Consider the following 15475-nt stretch of genomic DNA (forward strand, 5'->3'; position numbering starts at 1 on the left):
AATGCTCACTTCCAGTTTCAGTGTAGCTGATGAATAATAACAAAATGGTTACTGGATAACATGCGTTAAGGGTTAACGTGAGCAAACAGGTGTTGAAACACTGTGTGTGTGTGTGTGTGTGTGATAGAGAGAGAGAGAGAGAGTTGACAGCAGTGACACGCCTCCACAGCTTAGTTTAACGTTAGTGTAAATAAAAAAAGCTGTGTTCACATCTTCTGTTATCACCGACTTAACTCTCAGATCCAGAGATTAGTGTCACAGTGGAATGTTGTGTGTGTGTGTGTGTGTGTGTGTGTGTGTGTGTGTGTGTGTGTGTTTAATGATTAAATCTTTCAGCGTCGGAGACGAAGTGACTGTGATGTGTGTCACTTTTTTCGTCAGGAATGTGAGTGTTATTCAGCACGGGTGTTTCAGTGTTGGTGTGTGTGTGTGTGTGTGTGTATACACTGTAAACACTGTATCTCACACACACACACACACACACACACAATGTAAGTGCTTTAACGGTACTGTCATCAGCTGTATGTCGTCCTGAGTGCCGTTAGCGGAGAAGCTGTTCTGTCTGATGGGATGTCTGATGGGATGTCTGATGGGCCCTGAATTCAGCCACCAGGGTGTGTTTGGAGTCTGATGTTTGACACAGCTACGATGCTATTATACTTAATGTTGAAATAATTCCAGGTGCAGGAGACTGCTGCGTGTGTATCCTGCAGTGTTTCAGAGTTGCATGCGTTCTGCTCTAGACCCTAACTGACTTCCAGCACTAACCCTGCTCTAGACCCTAACCGAGTACCAGCACTAACCCTGCTCTAGACCCTAACCGAGTACCAGCACTAACCCTGATCTAGACCCTTAATGAGTACCAGCACTAATCCTGATCTAGACCCTTAATGAGTACCAGCAAGAACCGGTTCTCCCATTACAGTTCTGCTTGAACTTTACAAACCTCTCATGTCCCCTACAGAAAGCTCTGTTTTGCGTTCTGGGTTTTGTAGATTAGACCGTACCTGTGAAGGTAAGGTGAGTGATTTGGATTTGAGATCCGGATCAGGACGACAGCAGAAGGAGAGACGGAGCTCGTCAGTGTGTTTAACGCTGAACACACACGTGTGAAGTCAAGTATAAACCTGCCTTTATGTAGCGAACATGTTATAGCGTGGTATATAGCGTGTAGCTCCTCCCACAGAGGCGTGTCCTCGGCTTTGACGTATTTTTCTTTAAAGATGGACAAAAGGACATCGCAGAGATAAAAGTAGAAGTGACTCCATCTTTAATCACTTTCTTCCTCCGCACATAATCAGGGATCACTTCAGTCCACACCAGAGTCGGACTCGACTAGGGGGCGTGTCCTGTTTCTACAACGCTAATCTGGAGACGGGGGAAACTGTAGAAGTGCGTGCGCGCGTGTGTGCGCATGTACAGATCTGGGAGAGTTTATAATCTCCTCTACATGTGTGCTGAGATGAGAGAGCTGGTGTTCAGTCAGTGTGTATTTGAAGTGTGTGCAGTAGCAGGATTGTGTGTGCAGAATATCGTGATGTATTGTGAGAACGATTATCGGTACAGGACTCGTGTCTGCTGGTTCACCTGTTGCACTGAGCTAATAGTAATTAAATCTCTCTCTCTCTGTGTGTGTTTCAGTGCCTGAGGTGTGTGTGAGTGTGTGTGTGTGAGAGAGAGTGAGTGTGTGTGTGAGGATGAGCTCTAAGCGCAGTCTGTTGGTGCGGTTGGTGCCGTGCCGGTGTTTGCGTGGTGAGGAGGAGACGGTCACCTCTCTGGACTACAGTCACTGCAGCCTGGAGCAGGTTCCCAAAGAGATCTTCAGCTTCGAGAAGACCCTGGAGGAGCTCTACCTGGATGCCAACCAGATTGAGGAGCTCCCCAAGGTACACACACACACTAATAACGCATCCTGAATGTTTTCTTCTTCTGGTAGTGAGTTATCGCCATGGTAACGTTAGCGTCGGCTGTAATGGCCTTGGTTGTGTTATTAATAAGTCCGAGCTGTCGAGGTCTTGCTTTCCCGCTGCACTCACACCTCTCTCTGTCTGCTCTGTTCAGTGAGGGGCTGAGAGCCGGAGATTTAACAGTGTCACGGATAACGAGACACGCCCTTCATCCTAATCCACATCATTCACATGCGAATGTTTTTAGAACGCAAGATGATTATAGTGCAACATGTTTTACATGTAAAATAGCCCACGTTATTACAGCCTAGTTCTCTTGTTGAAAGTAATTATAGTGTTCAGAAACATTTTATATCATCCGTGTTACACACCTGTCCGTTATATAGTTTTAAAAATCATAAAAGTTATGAAAAGGACTTTTTAAAAAAAGTACAAAAACACAAAAGTAAAAAAATCTGTATCTGTCTATCAAAAACAGATTATAGATTTTATATAGAATAGATAATCACTATACCTGGTCGGCTCCCATGGGGTGGGGATCATAAATGAATGATTTGATGATTGATTGATGATTGATATGAATGATTTGATCAAATCATCATAAATGATTTGATGTTAATTCTGGTCTCAGGTCGGAGAGGTAAAACATGTAAACGTGAGTGACGTGGTGATTAAAGCCGTGCAGGCCGGAGAGGTAAAACGTGTAAACGTGAGTGACGTGGTGATTGAAGCAGTGTGTACACGCTGGAGGTTTGTGTGGTTGGGAAATACGTATGAGTCTTTAGTAAATTCAGATCCAGCTGTTTATATGCCTGCAGTTTAAACTCTAACCACTTCTGTGGCTCCGTCACGTCTGATCACATCTCTGAATCAGATTTCAGCTCCGAGTTTATCTGATCCACTGCGTGGGTATAAATTAGCAGTCGGTTAATAACTCCGTGTTTATGGCTTTGTTTACAGCAACTGTTTAACTGTCAATTACTGCACCGGCTGAGTTTACCTGACAACGACTTGAGCGTCCTGCCCCCCGCCATCGCCAACCTCATCAACCTCCGAGAGCTCGACGTCAGCAAGAACAGTAAGCAGAACGCCCCGATTCCTCCTCTTCTTCCTCCTCCTCCTCCTTTTCTTCATCCTCTTCTACTTCCTTCTCTTCATCCTCTTCCTCCTCCTCTTCTTCCTCCTCCTCTTCTTCCTCTTCTTCCTCTTCTACACTCCTCTTTACAGTAATACAACATAAACATCACAACTGTTTCATCAGCACGTTACACATAATCACACTTCATGAGATATCACACACATACTCTCTCTCTCTCTCTCTCTCTCACACACTCACACTCATACTGATTTAGTGTTATTCACACTTCCTTCCTGGTCTCTCACACACATGCGCACACACACTCAGATGCTAACTTCAGCAGCTTTCTGTACATTTCTCACCATGATGGAGATCTTACTCTCTCTCTCTCACCCCCCACTCACTCTAGCGAGTGACAGACCGACAGGTGAGTGTTTGTACGTGTTCGACACAGAGCCGCAATATCACCCACATACCTGCTCATGATAATCCCGCACACTGAGGTTGATTGATTGACAGGTGCCATGAAGAGTTAAAATGAGAGAGTGCTCATTAGTAGATTTCAGAATTAGTGATTCATTTTCTTTCAAGAGGGAAGTGTAACACTTCTAAGTATCAGTTCTTTGTATCTGCTTTATATCTGCCTGCTCTTTGTGTGTGTGTGTGTGTGTGTGTGTGTGTGTGTTTTTATCACTAAGTGCCCTCTTAAGTGGCAGCAGCTCAAAACAACAGCCTATAACATAAACTTCTGATCCTAATCTTTATGCAGGGTCTCTTTGCGCGCGCGCGCGTGTGTGTGTGTGTGTGTGTGTGTGTGTGTGTGTGTGTGTGTGTGTGTGTGTGTATGAAGGTTGCTGGTGGGTGAAAGAGGAAGTGTGCAGTTGTGCTGATGCACCTCTAATGCAGATCACCTGCGGGAACAACAACCACTGACTCTTTATTAATTCTCTGTGATGTGACACTGTAAAGTGACTTCAACGTGTGTGTGTGTGTTTCAGGTATACAAGAGTTTCCTGAAAATATTAAGAACTGTAAAGTCCTGGCCATCGTTGAAGCGAGTGTGAACCCTATTTCTAAGTGAGTGTGTAAAGCTTTGTGCTCAGAACAGGATTTTTATGATTAATGAAATACTTTCAGGAGAGTTAATGAGTATGCGCATAATCATCACTGCACTGGTGTTTTATCTCACTGGGAAATCTGAGATAGTGTTGAACATGTGACAGACCATTCTATCACAAGATCCGATCTCGTACACCAACCAATCATGTCGCAGTATGCAAATATCTTCTGTTAATGCACTGGTTCACCAGAGAAATGGGCTGAAGTCTATTTGCATATTCATAATGTCTGGTTTTCTTGATGAAGGTATCTCATTACTTATGTTATAAATATTCAAATATTATAATTACAGCAGAACAAATACATGACTGGATGCTGATTTTGATTTTGAATGTATTGTGTATGATTTGTGTTTTCTTGTTTTAATCATGACATTGTTCTCTTTGTGTGTTTGTGTTGTACAGGCTCCCAGAAGGTTTCACACAGCTGCTCAGTCTAACTCAGCTCTACTTGAATGATGCCTTCCTCGAGTTCCTACCAGCGAGCTTCGGCAGGTCAGACACACACACACACTCTCACACACACACACACACATACACACACACACACACAGTGGAAGTGAAGTGGGTGTTATGAAGCCAGACACCAGTGTGGTGCAGTAATGTGCAGCACAAGGAGACAGTTCCAGCCTGACAGAGAGATTAATAACTAAACCAACAGCTGGGGATTAAATGACTTGTTTATTTATATTTTGGAAAATGTTTATTACAATATATTGTGGGATATATGGTGGGTTTATAAAGGTTCATTCAGGAGCAGGCTGGACTTATCATAATTGCTTTGGGTGCAAGTGGGGTTGTTGTTGTTGTTGTTGTTGTTACTGTTAATAATAATAATAATAATAATAATAATAAACGCTGTCTCTGTTCCTCAGACTGACTAAACTACAGATTCTGGAGCTGAGAGAGAATCAGTTAAAGATGCTGCCCAAGTGAGTAGAGCAACACGTCACACCTCCACCCACACGTCACACCTCCACCCACACGTCACACCTCCACCCACACGTCACACCTCCACTGAACACCACCTCCACCCACACGTCACACCTCCACTGAACACCACCTCCACCTACACGTCACACCTCCACTGAACATAACCTCCACCCACACGTCACACCTCCACTGAACACCACCTCCACCTACATGTCACACCTCCACTGAACACCACCTCCACCTACATGTCACACCTCCACTGAACACCACCTCCACCTACACGTCACACCTCCACTGAACACCACCTCCACTGAACACCACCTCCACCCACACGTCACACCTCCACTGAACACCACCTCCACCTACACGTCACACCTCCACTGAACACCACCTCCACCCACACGTCACACCTCCACTGAACACCACCTCCACCTCCACCCACACGTCACACCTCCACTGAACACCACCTCCACCCACACGTCACACCTCCACTGAACACCACCTCCACCTACACGTCAGACCTCCACTGAACACCACCTCCACCTAGACGTCACACCTCCACTGAACACCACCTCCACCTACACGTCACACCTCCACTGAACACCACCTCCACTGAACACCACCTCCACCCACACGTCACACCTCCACTGAGCACCACCTCCACCCACACGTCACACCTCCACTGAGCACCACCTCCACCCACACGTCACACCACCGCTGAACACCACCTCCACCTACACGTCACACCTCCACTGAACACCACCTACACCTACACGTCACACCTCCACTGAACACCACCTCGACCTACACATCATATCTCCACTGAACACCACCACCACCTCCACCCACACGTCACACCTCCACTGAACACCACCTCCACCTACACGTCACACCTCCACTGAACACCACCTACACCTACACGTCACACCTCCACTGAACACCACCTCGACCTACACATCATATCTCCACTGAACACCACCACCACCTCCACCCACACGTCACACCTCCACTGAACACCACCTACACGTCACACCTCCACTGAACACCACCACCATCTCCACCTACACGTCACACCTCCACTGAACACCACCTGCACATGACACCTCCACTGAACACCACCACCACCTCCACCTACACGTCACACCTCCACTGAACACCACCTACACATCACACCTACACGTCACACCTCCACTGAACACCACCACCTACACATCACACCTCCACTGAACACCACCTCCACCTACACGTCACACCTCTACCTACACGTCACACCTCCACTGAACACCACCACCACCTACACGTCACACCTCCACTGAACACCACCACCACCTACACGTCACACCTCCACTGAACACCACCACCACCTACACGTCACACCTCCACTGAACACCACCACCACCCACACGTCACACCTCCACTGAACACCACCTCCACCCACACGTCACACCTCCACTGAACACCACCTCCACCTACACGTCACACCTCCACTGAACACCACCTACACGTCACACCTCCCCTGAACACCACCTCCACCTACATGTCACACCTACACGTCACACCTCCACTGAACACCACCACTACCTACACGTCACATGATGAATAAGACGATCCCATTGAACACTGAGCACATAACCTTTAATTACCACATGGAGAGAGGATCTGAACCCAAACCACACTGTTTTCTCTCTCTCTCTCTCTCTCTCTCTCTCTCTCTCTCTCTCTCTCTCTTTTACTTAAATTCATATTTTAGAACAACTTTATTGGCATGAATTGTAGTTAACTGTTACGGCCCGTTCACATCAAGGAGGATAATATTAAAGATATAGTTCTGAAAATCGTTTTGAATATAAAAGAATAGCAGAGTCCACAGCACTATAACTACAACGATATCTATAACAGAACAGAGAAACGATTTCATTGGAATCACTTTTAGAACGATTTTTTCCAGCTGATAAAAACATTGACAGCCAATCAGAATCCATCCTGCTGTAAAGAGCTCGAGCATTTAAAGCAGAAGACAACATAACTGCAGTGCTCACTTAGAATAAACAGAAAGATCCTGTGTTGATGTGGACACTAATATAGTTATCTTTATCGTTATTGGTCTGAACGGGCCTTTGTGTGGGGTAAAGATAGGAACATCACTACAGTTATAATGGTATAAAGAAAAATCACTCAGTTTGTCTCTCTCAGAAACGCTGTCTCACCCCCCCCCCCCCCCCCTCTTTCTCTTTGACTTGCTCTCTTTCTCCTTCTCTCTTTCTTGTATTTCGGAGTGTTACGTAAGCTCCTCTGTGTGCACTGGCACTGACAGGTTTTATAATCCTTTCCTGAGTCTGTGGTTGCATCATATGAACTTTGTGTGTGTGTGTGTGTGTGTGTGTGTGTGTGTGTGTGTGTGTGTGTGTGTGCGTGTGTGAGGTCAACATGATTTCTGCTCCCAAAAGCAGTTCAGTAAAACTGTTTATAAATGTGTTAGAGTGGAGTATAAAATGCTCTGTTACATAAACACTCACAGCCAACAGCACTACAGTTACTCATTAAAATATTAACTACTGTAATTCACCCAGTATCTGTTACACAATACACTTTCATGCTCCACAAAAAAAGTGTGTGTGTGAGGGTGGGTGTGTGTGAGATATGGTATTGCATTGTATTACAGATGCTAACCTTCTGTAGAAGGTTCTCCTTACAAAATATCATAACACACTTACACACAGACTCAACCATTTCTCTCTCTCTCTCTCCCTCTCTCTCTCCCTCCCTCCCTCTCTCTCCCCTTCTCCCTCCCTCCCTCTCTCTCCGCCCCCCCCCCCCCCCCCCCCCCCTTTCCAAAGCTATATTGGCATGTGTGATATTAACATTTGTAACGCTAAAGCTTGGGTACAGCTAAATGATAAAGTAAGTACAGAAACAGATGCACACACATTCAACACTACAGTCAGAAACACTAGTAACCAGACTCATAGAACCCTGAGAGGAACCAATAACAGGGGAGAAAGAAAAATATACACACACACACACACACACACACACATTTTTATATATATATATATATATATATATATATATATATATATATATATATATATATATATGTATATATGTATGTATGTGTGTGTGTGTGTGTGTGTGTGTGTGTATAATAGTATCTGTGTGTGCTTGTGACATTGTCACTCACTGTCCCTCACCTGGTAGCAGGTGTGTGTGTGTAGTGTGGTGCTAGTGTTTATCTCTCTCTCAGCTCCAGCAGTAGGTGGGGCAGTGTGTGTGGGGGTGTGAGAGGAAGATAAAGTTGGGGGTGAGTGTGTTGATGTTGGTGAAGAATGGGGTTGGAATATTTAGTGAATTCAGTGAGGAAGTGCAGCTCCGTCTCTGTTGTATTTGGTGTACTGGTACAGTCTCTGCTCTCGGGGCAGCAGGACTGTCTGTCGCCGTCTCCATGCCCAAGCGGTGCTGAGTCTCTACTTATACTGTTGCTGTATAACGTGTCTGGATGCTTTGTCCAGTTCGTGCACGTGTGCATGCATGTGTGTGTATGTGTGTGTATGTGTGCATGCGTGCACGTGTGTGCGTGAGCACAGACCAGTTGCTGTCAGATGTGTGTTCAGCAGCCAAACCCACGGGTCTTCATCCAATCTGTGTGTGTGTTTATGATCATGTATGGAAAAATTGTGAATTCCCCCTTGTGGTTCTCAGCTTCCTGTCTTCCTTGAGCCCTGTGTGTGTGTGTGTGTGTGTGTGTGTGTGTGTGTGTGTGTGTGTGTGTGTGTGTGTGTGGGTGTGTGTGTGGTTAGCACTGTCTGGCAGTCTGTGACATCACCGTCTCTGATCCTACTGTGTGAAGGAAGCTCACATGGCCTCATCCACATCACACAGCATCAGCTCGAGAATGTGACTGGACCGACTCAAACGTCTCAGTGTCACATGACCATCAGGCTGGGACACAAACAGGAGTGTGTGTTACACTGATGTAGATGTGGAGGAGATCTAAGCAATTTGTGATCCCTTTTTTTAAAGGATAGATTTGTGCATGAGGATTAACCTCACATCTTTCTTCTTCCTCCAAGTAATGTTCATGTTTCAGATGCGTGTGTGTGTGTGTGTGTGTTATTGGTCACGTGATGTGGAGTTTAGTGTTATTCTGTAAAAAGCCAAATGACCATACTAAGATCTGTGGGTTCTCTTACTGTGTGTGTGTGTGTGTGTGTGTGTGTGTGTGTGTGTGTGTGTGTTCTCAGGAGCATGCACAAGCTGATGCAGCTGGAACGGTTGGACCTGGGAAGTAATGAGTTTACTGAAGTGGTCAGTATATCTCTCATCTCTCCCTCTCTCTGACACACACACACACACACACACAGTGTTTTCTCCGCTCTCATGAGTGTGAGGTTAATAGCGTGCTCTTTGTGCTTAATGGAAGTTATTTTTGGAGAATATTATTATATCATTATTTTCCGTGTGCTTTGTTCGGAGCTCTTTGTCTCTTTGTGTTTTTTGTCGTTTGTTCGTTTCTGATGATGAAATGATGACTCGTTTTTTTTTCTTTCTCCAGCCGGAGGTGTTGGAGCAGCTCACAGGCATTAAGGAGCTGTGGATGGATGGGAACAAGCTGACAGTGTTACCCCCGGTGAGGGAGCAGGGTGTTTCATATCTCTCTCACACACACACACACACACACACACACACATATTCTCCTCAAATCTGTGTGTGTGTGTGAGAGAGAGAGAGACAGAGAGAGCCTACAGGCCAGGGATCTGCAAGTAGATGGGTGGGGCTAACACAGCAAGTGGGAGGGACTGACGATGAAAGTGGGTGGATACCTGCAAGTGGGATGGACTGTGTACATGCAAGTGGGAGGGGCTTAGACCACAAGTTGGTGGATACCAGGAGGTGGGAGGGTTTTTTGTGGCTTCCGTGGTTATATCCCGTTACTATGTGACTCGTACTCCTGCAGGATAAAAGACATGTTTAAATAATTTATTAAATGATTTACTTAAAAATAGTTTACGTTCTCTCACACACAGTGTTAGGTCATAGAGCGCAGTAAGTGAAGTATAAAGCTAATAGTGTGATAATGTTGGGGATAAAACTCATCCACGTCGTCATTAGCTAGTCTCTAAAATAAATAAATAAAATTAATCATTACATTAAATAAAAGTGTTAAATCCAAACCCCGCCCACCTGCAACAGAAATCACACCTCATCAGTGCTAACTCTCTCTCTCTATCTTTCTCTCTCTCGCTCTCTCTCTCTCTCTCTCTCTCTCTCTCTCTCTCTCTCTCTCTCTCTCTCTCTCTCTCTGTCCTCACTGTAACGTGACGTAATTAGACGGCAAATGCTCAGATTAGATCAGTTGGGGTGATCAGACCGGAAATTTAAAAAAAACGACTCCTGAGTCTGAGTAAAATTCTGATCTCGGTTAAACAGAGCTCTTCCTCCAAACAGCGCTTTTTTTAACTGGGTTGTAATTAAAGCATTAGCGCGTTGCTACGCTTAGCACTTAGCACTTAGCTTCAGTGACAGTAATTACAGTCTGGCCTGCAGTGTGAGGATTAGCATGGAGAACATCCTCAGGAAAAACAAACAACCGGGAACCGTCAGAACCCAGGATTGTCCACATCCACCCCCACCCCTCATCCCCCACCCCATCCCCCATCCCATCCCACGATTAATCCGGATTACCCTGGGATCTGACTGTCTGTGTTCCTGTTCTCCATACTTCTCCTCCTCATGTGTTCCTGTTCTCCACACTTCTCCTCCTCTTCCTCATGTGCTCCTGTTCTCCACACTTCTCCTCCTCTTCCCCCTCCTCCTCATGTGCTCCTGCTTTTGTGTAAATGTAATTTCCTGAAGTGCTTTTGATTAAGTTTCTTAATGCTGCCTGAGAGACTGGCTCATCTCACCTGAGATTAATTAATCAGTGATGGTGTTAGTATCTCTCTCTCTCTCTCTCTCAAACACTCTCTCTCTCTCTCACACACAGACACACACACACACACACAGACACACACACACACAAAAATGGTGATTGCAGAATGATCAGTGCTTTGTTAATTTTTCATAATGCCAAGCAACTTGGGTCACTGTGTGTGTGTGTGCGCGTGCGTGCGTGCATGCGTTTGGGCTTTTGTTTGTAGATGATTGGGTCGCTGAAGCAGCTCAGATATCTGGATGTGTCCAAGAACAACCTGGAGATGGTGGATGAGCAGATCAGCGGCTGTGAAAATCTGCAGGACCTGCTGCTGTCCAACAACGCTCTCACACAGCTACCCAGCTCTATAGGTACACACACACACACATACACACACACACACACACACACACACACACACACACATCTGGATGTGTTAAACAACTTGGTACATGCCACCATTTGTATGAACCCACCCATTTCTTCAAGTGATCAAAAATATTGGAACATAACTGCAGGTGTGTCCAGTTGGATTGGTTTGTTTAAAGAATTCATATCTCTGAACGTCTCCTCATGGTCTGAGCGCCAGCTTTCACCTGTGAAGACTGTAGTTGTGTTTGTGTGCGACTGTCCAAGGTTCTCGTTAGCGTGATCTCTCAGGAGCGGGAGGTTGAGTGTTTGTAGGATTTATTTGGAACCAGCAGATGAACTGAGTAGTTTTTGTAATTGGTCCAAACAGGGTCAAGGTCACAGCAAGGTCAAATGTCTGTAATAGTTTTTCTTCAATAGCTTCCTTCCTGTTTGAAGTTTATTTTAAGGGATTTTCAAAAATACAAATCAGGAAGGATGTAGACCTGTCAGGATAAGAGGCGGCCCCGCCCACGCTGTTGGAGTCGGGTTCAACTCGTTAGTCCATGCAAATGTTAGAGTGGTGTTGAGCTGAATGCAAATCACTTTATTTGTTTATAATCGACTCCTTATTCACAGAACCGGCATCTAGATTATATATATATAACACGAACACACGCTTTATCATGAACTAATGCTCCACACACACACACACACACACAAACACACACACACACACACACACACACACTCACTGAGTTCAGGTGTATGGAGAGGAGTGTGTCCCTGGTAGTGTGTGTGTGTTAATCTGTTCAGGAGCCTCGAGGATTGCAACAAGTGCCTTTCTCTCAGAACATCACTAATGTGGAGAAGATGTGTTTTATATTAACATTACTGGATATGGAGAGAACTTCTGAGAAATTACACCAGTACTTATCCATCACTCTCTCTCTCTGTGTATCTCTCTCTCTCTGTATCACTGTCTCTCTCTGTATCACTGTCTCTCTCTGTATCACTGTCTCTCTCTGTATCACTGTCTCTCTCTGTATCTCTCTCTCTGTATCACTGTCTCTGTATCACTGTCTCTCTCTGTATCACTGTCTCTCTCTGTATCACTGTCTCTCTCTGTATCACTGTCTCTCTCTGTATCTCTCTCTCTGTATCTCTCTCTCTGTATCACTGTCTCTCTCTGTATCACTGTCTCTCTCTGTATCTCTCTCTCTCTCTGTGTATCACTCACTCTCTCTCTCTCTGTATCTCTCTCTCTGTATCACTGTCTCTCTCTGTATCTCTCTCTCTCTCTGTGTATCACTCACTCTCTCTCTCTCTGTATCTCTCTCTCTGTATCACTGTCTCTCTCTGTATCTCTCTCTCTCTCTGTGTATCACTCACTCTCTCTCTCTCTGCAGGATCTCTGAAGAAGCTGACTGCTCTGAAGGTGGATGAGAATCAGCTTGTGTGTTTGCCAGAGTCGATAGGCGGGTGAGTGAGAAACTGTGTGTGTGTGTGTGTGTGTGTGTGTGTGTGTGTGTGTGTGTGTGTGTGTGTGTGTGTGTCAGACTGATCTGTGGAACTCTCATTAATCACTGCGTCCATCGCTGTGTTCATCTCTCAGCTTCATCTCTGGAGGGGTGACAGAGAGAGAGAGAGAGAGAGAGAGAGGGGCACAGTCAGATGGACAGAGAGAGAGACAGACTCAGATTGAGAGAGAGAGACACTGTACGGATGTGAGGTTTGGGGCCCACTCCATACACATGGACTACACTTGATGGGATAAACATCCCACAGAGTCCCTGCATGCAGAAGTGTGTAGAAATATCCTAAAAGTTAAAAGAGAAACACCAGCCAGTTCCTGCTGGGCAGAATGAGGCAGATTCCCATTGATTATACCTGTACGCTAAATCACTCCAACATTCTGGAAACATCTTGCATCAAGTAATGAAAACACTGCAGTATGAAGCCCCAAGAGCTCCGCCCTAAAACCAGCCCCCTCTGTCAGCTGGTCCTGAGACTCCCTAACGCACTAACCCCTAACGCACTAACCCCTAACGCACTAACCCCTAACGCACTAACCCACTAACCCCTAACCCACTAACCCCTAACGCACTAACCCCTAACGCACTAACCCCTAACGCACTAACCCCTAACGCACTAACCCCCTAACGCACTAACCCACTAACCACTAACCCCTAACCCACTAACCCCTAACACACTAACCCCTAACACACTAACCCCTAACACTCACACTGCAGCCTTCTCTATACAGTAGGTATCAGAATGTGATGTCTGAGGGACAGTGAGACACCCAGTGTCCTGCACACGCTCTCAACATACAGTGCTGTGAAAAAAGTATTTGCCCCATCCTGATTTCTTCTGTGTTTGTGTATATCTCATACTAAATCATTTTAGATCTTCAAACTAAATCACAGTACAGTTTTTAAATGATGTTATTTATTGAAGCAAAACAATGATCCAATACCAACTGGGCCTGTGTGAAAATGTATTTGCCCCCGTAGTTACTAATTCCCCAAATCTATGACACTGCATTGATAATGGAGTTCAGCTGAATGAGACACAACCAGGCCTGATTACTGCAAACCCTGTTCAATCACATCAGCACTTAAATAGAACTTTTTCAGCAGCAGGAAGTTGGTTAAAAGATCTTACCTAGTAACACACTGTGGCAAAGCTGAAAGAGATTCCAGAAATGATGATGAAGAAGGTGATTGAAATACATCAGTCTGGGAAGGGTTACAAAGCTATTTCAAAGGCTCTGGGACTCCAAAGAACCACAGCGAGAGCCGTTATCTCCACATGAAAAAACTCGCACAGTAGTGAACCTTCCCAGAAGTATCCGACCTTCCAAAATTCCTCCAAAGGCACAGCAACGTCTCATCCAGGAAGTCACAGAAGAGCTACGGACAACATCAAAGGACCTACAGGCCTCTCTTGCATTTTTGGGAGAATGTTCTGTGGACTGATGAGCAGAAAGTGGAACTGTTTGGAAGACAGGAGTCCCGTTACATCTGGCGTAAACCAAACACAGAATTCCACAAAAAGACCATCATACCTACGATCAAGCATGGTGGAGGAGTGTGATGGTGTGGGGATGCGGTGCTGCTTCAGGGTCTGGGGAATTTGCAGTAACTGAGGGGAAACATGAATTCCGCTCTCTACCAGAAAATCCTAAAGGAGAACGTCCGGTCTTCAGTCCGTAAGTTGAAACTCGAGCTCGATTGGATTCTGCACCAAGACAACGATCCAAAGTGTAGGAGTAAATCCTAGTCCTAGAAGTAAGTGAAAGACTGATCTCCAGTTATCAGAAGTGTTCGGTTGCAGTTATTGCTGCTGAAGGTGGCACAATCAGATTTTAAGTTTTTTAGTTTTAGGTGTTTTTGGTGATAGGTGTTTGATAACTTTTCTTGCTTCAATAAAAATATATGAATAATTAAAAAATGTTTACTCAGGTCACCTTTTATTTTATTTTGTATTTTGTTTGAAGATCTAAAACTATTTAGTATGAGAAGTACAGAAAAACAGAAGAAATCAGGGTGGAGGCAAATACTTTTTCACAGCACTGTACACACTATACACTATGTTCAGATACTTACCTGTCAGGTTTTTGGTGGTGGTGTTTGCTTATGTTTTTTGTTTATGACCTGTTTCTACATTTGAGACGTCTGAAACACTGTAATCTCTCTTTCTCTTTGAAATGTTTAGATTTTTCCTCATTTAGGATCATGAACTTATACGCAAATATATTTATTCTCATGTCGTGTCTCGGACAGCCGTAATAAAGGTTTACTGTTTTAAGCTGTTTTATGTGTGTATTTAAACTGTGGAAGTCTTTTTGACTCAAAACATTATGGATGTAACTTTATTTCCCCAACATAATAGGAGGGTTAATCTGAGAAGTGAAAACACTGTTTATATTGTGTGTGAGTGTGTGTGTGTGTGTGTGTGTGTGTGTGTGTGTGTGTGTGAAACCTGCAGTGTTTAGTGTTAGTTGTGTGTAAGCGTTATCTTCCTGTCGTCTCCCCGTACAGACTCACGGCTCTGGACGAGTTGGACTGCAGCTTTAACGAGATCGAGTCTCTCCCTGCCGCCGTGGGGAAGTGTGTGAACCTGCGCACCTTCGCTGCTGACCACAACTTCCTGCTCCAGCTGCCTCCTGAGGTCA

The 15475-nt window shown here is 45.1% G+C and overlaps 1 protein-coding gene across 3 annotated transcripts in view; it reads left to right on the forward strand.

Moving 5' to 3' along the window:
- Window positions 1–15475, forward strand: part of erbin (erbb2 interacting protein) — a 65854-nt gene that overhangs the window by 30072 nt on the left and 20307 nt on the right. For all 3 annotated transcript variants that reach the window (XM_017488667.3, XM_017488669.3, XM_017488668.3), the window contains exons 3-12: window positions 1642–1886; window positions 2868–2985; window positions 3984–4062; window positions 4509–4598; window positions 4979–5035; window positions 9278–9341; window positions 9589–9663; window positions 11174–11318; window positions 12705–12777; window positions 15342–15471. In XM_017488667.3, the coding sequence (XP_017344156.1) occupies window positions 1698–1886; window positions 2868–2985; window positions 3984–4062; window positions 4509–4598; window positions 4979–5035; window positions 9278–9341; window positions 9589–9663; window positions 11174–11318; window positions 12705–12777; window positions 15342–15471 (1020 nt within the window). In that variant the 5' untranslated portion in view covers window positions 1642–1697. The remainder of the gene's footprint in view (window positions 1–1641; window positions 1887–2867; window positions 2986–3983; window positions 4063–4508; window positions 4599–4978; window positions 5036–9277; window positions 9342–9588; window positions 9664–11173; window positions 11319–12704; window positions 12778–15341; window positions 15472–15475) is intronic.

The sequence above is a fragment of the Ictalurus punctatus genome, chromosome 16 (assembly GCF_001660625.3).
Source record: "Ictalurus punctatus breed USDA103 chromosome 16, Coco_2.0, whole genome shotgun sequence".
Taxonomy (NCBI): Eukaryota; Metazoa; Chordata; class Actinopteri; order Siluriformes; family Ictaluridae; genus Ictalurus; species Ictalurus punctatus.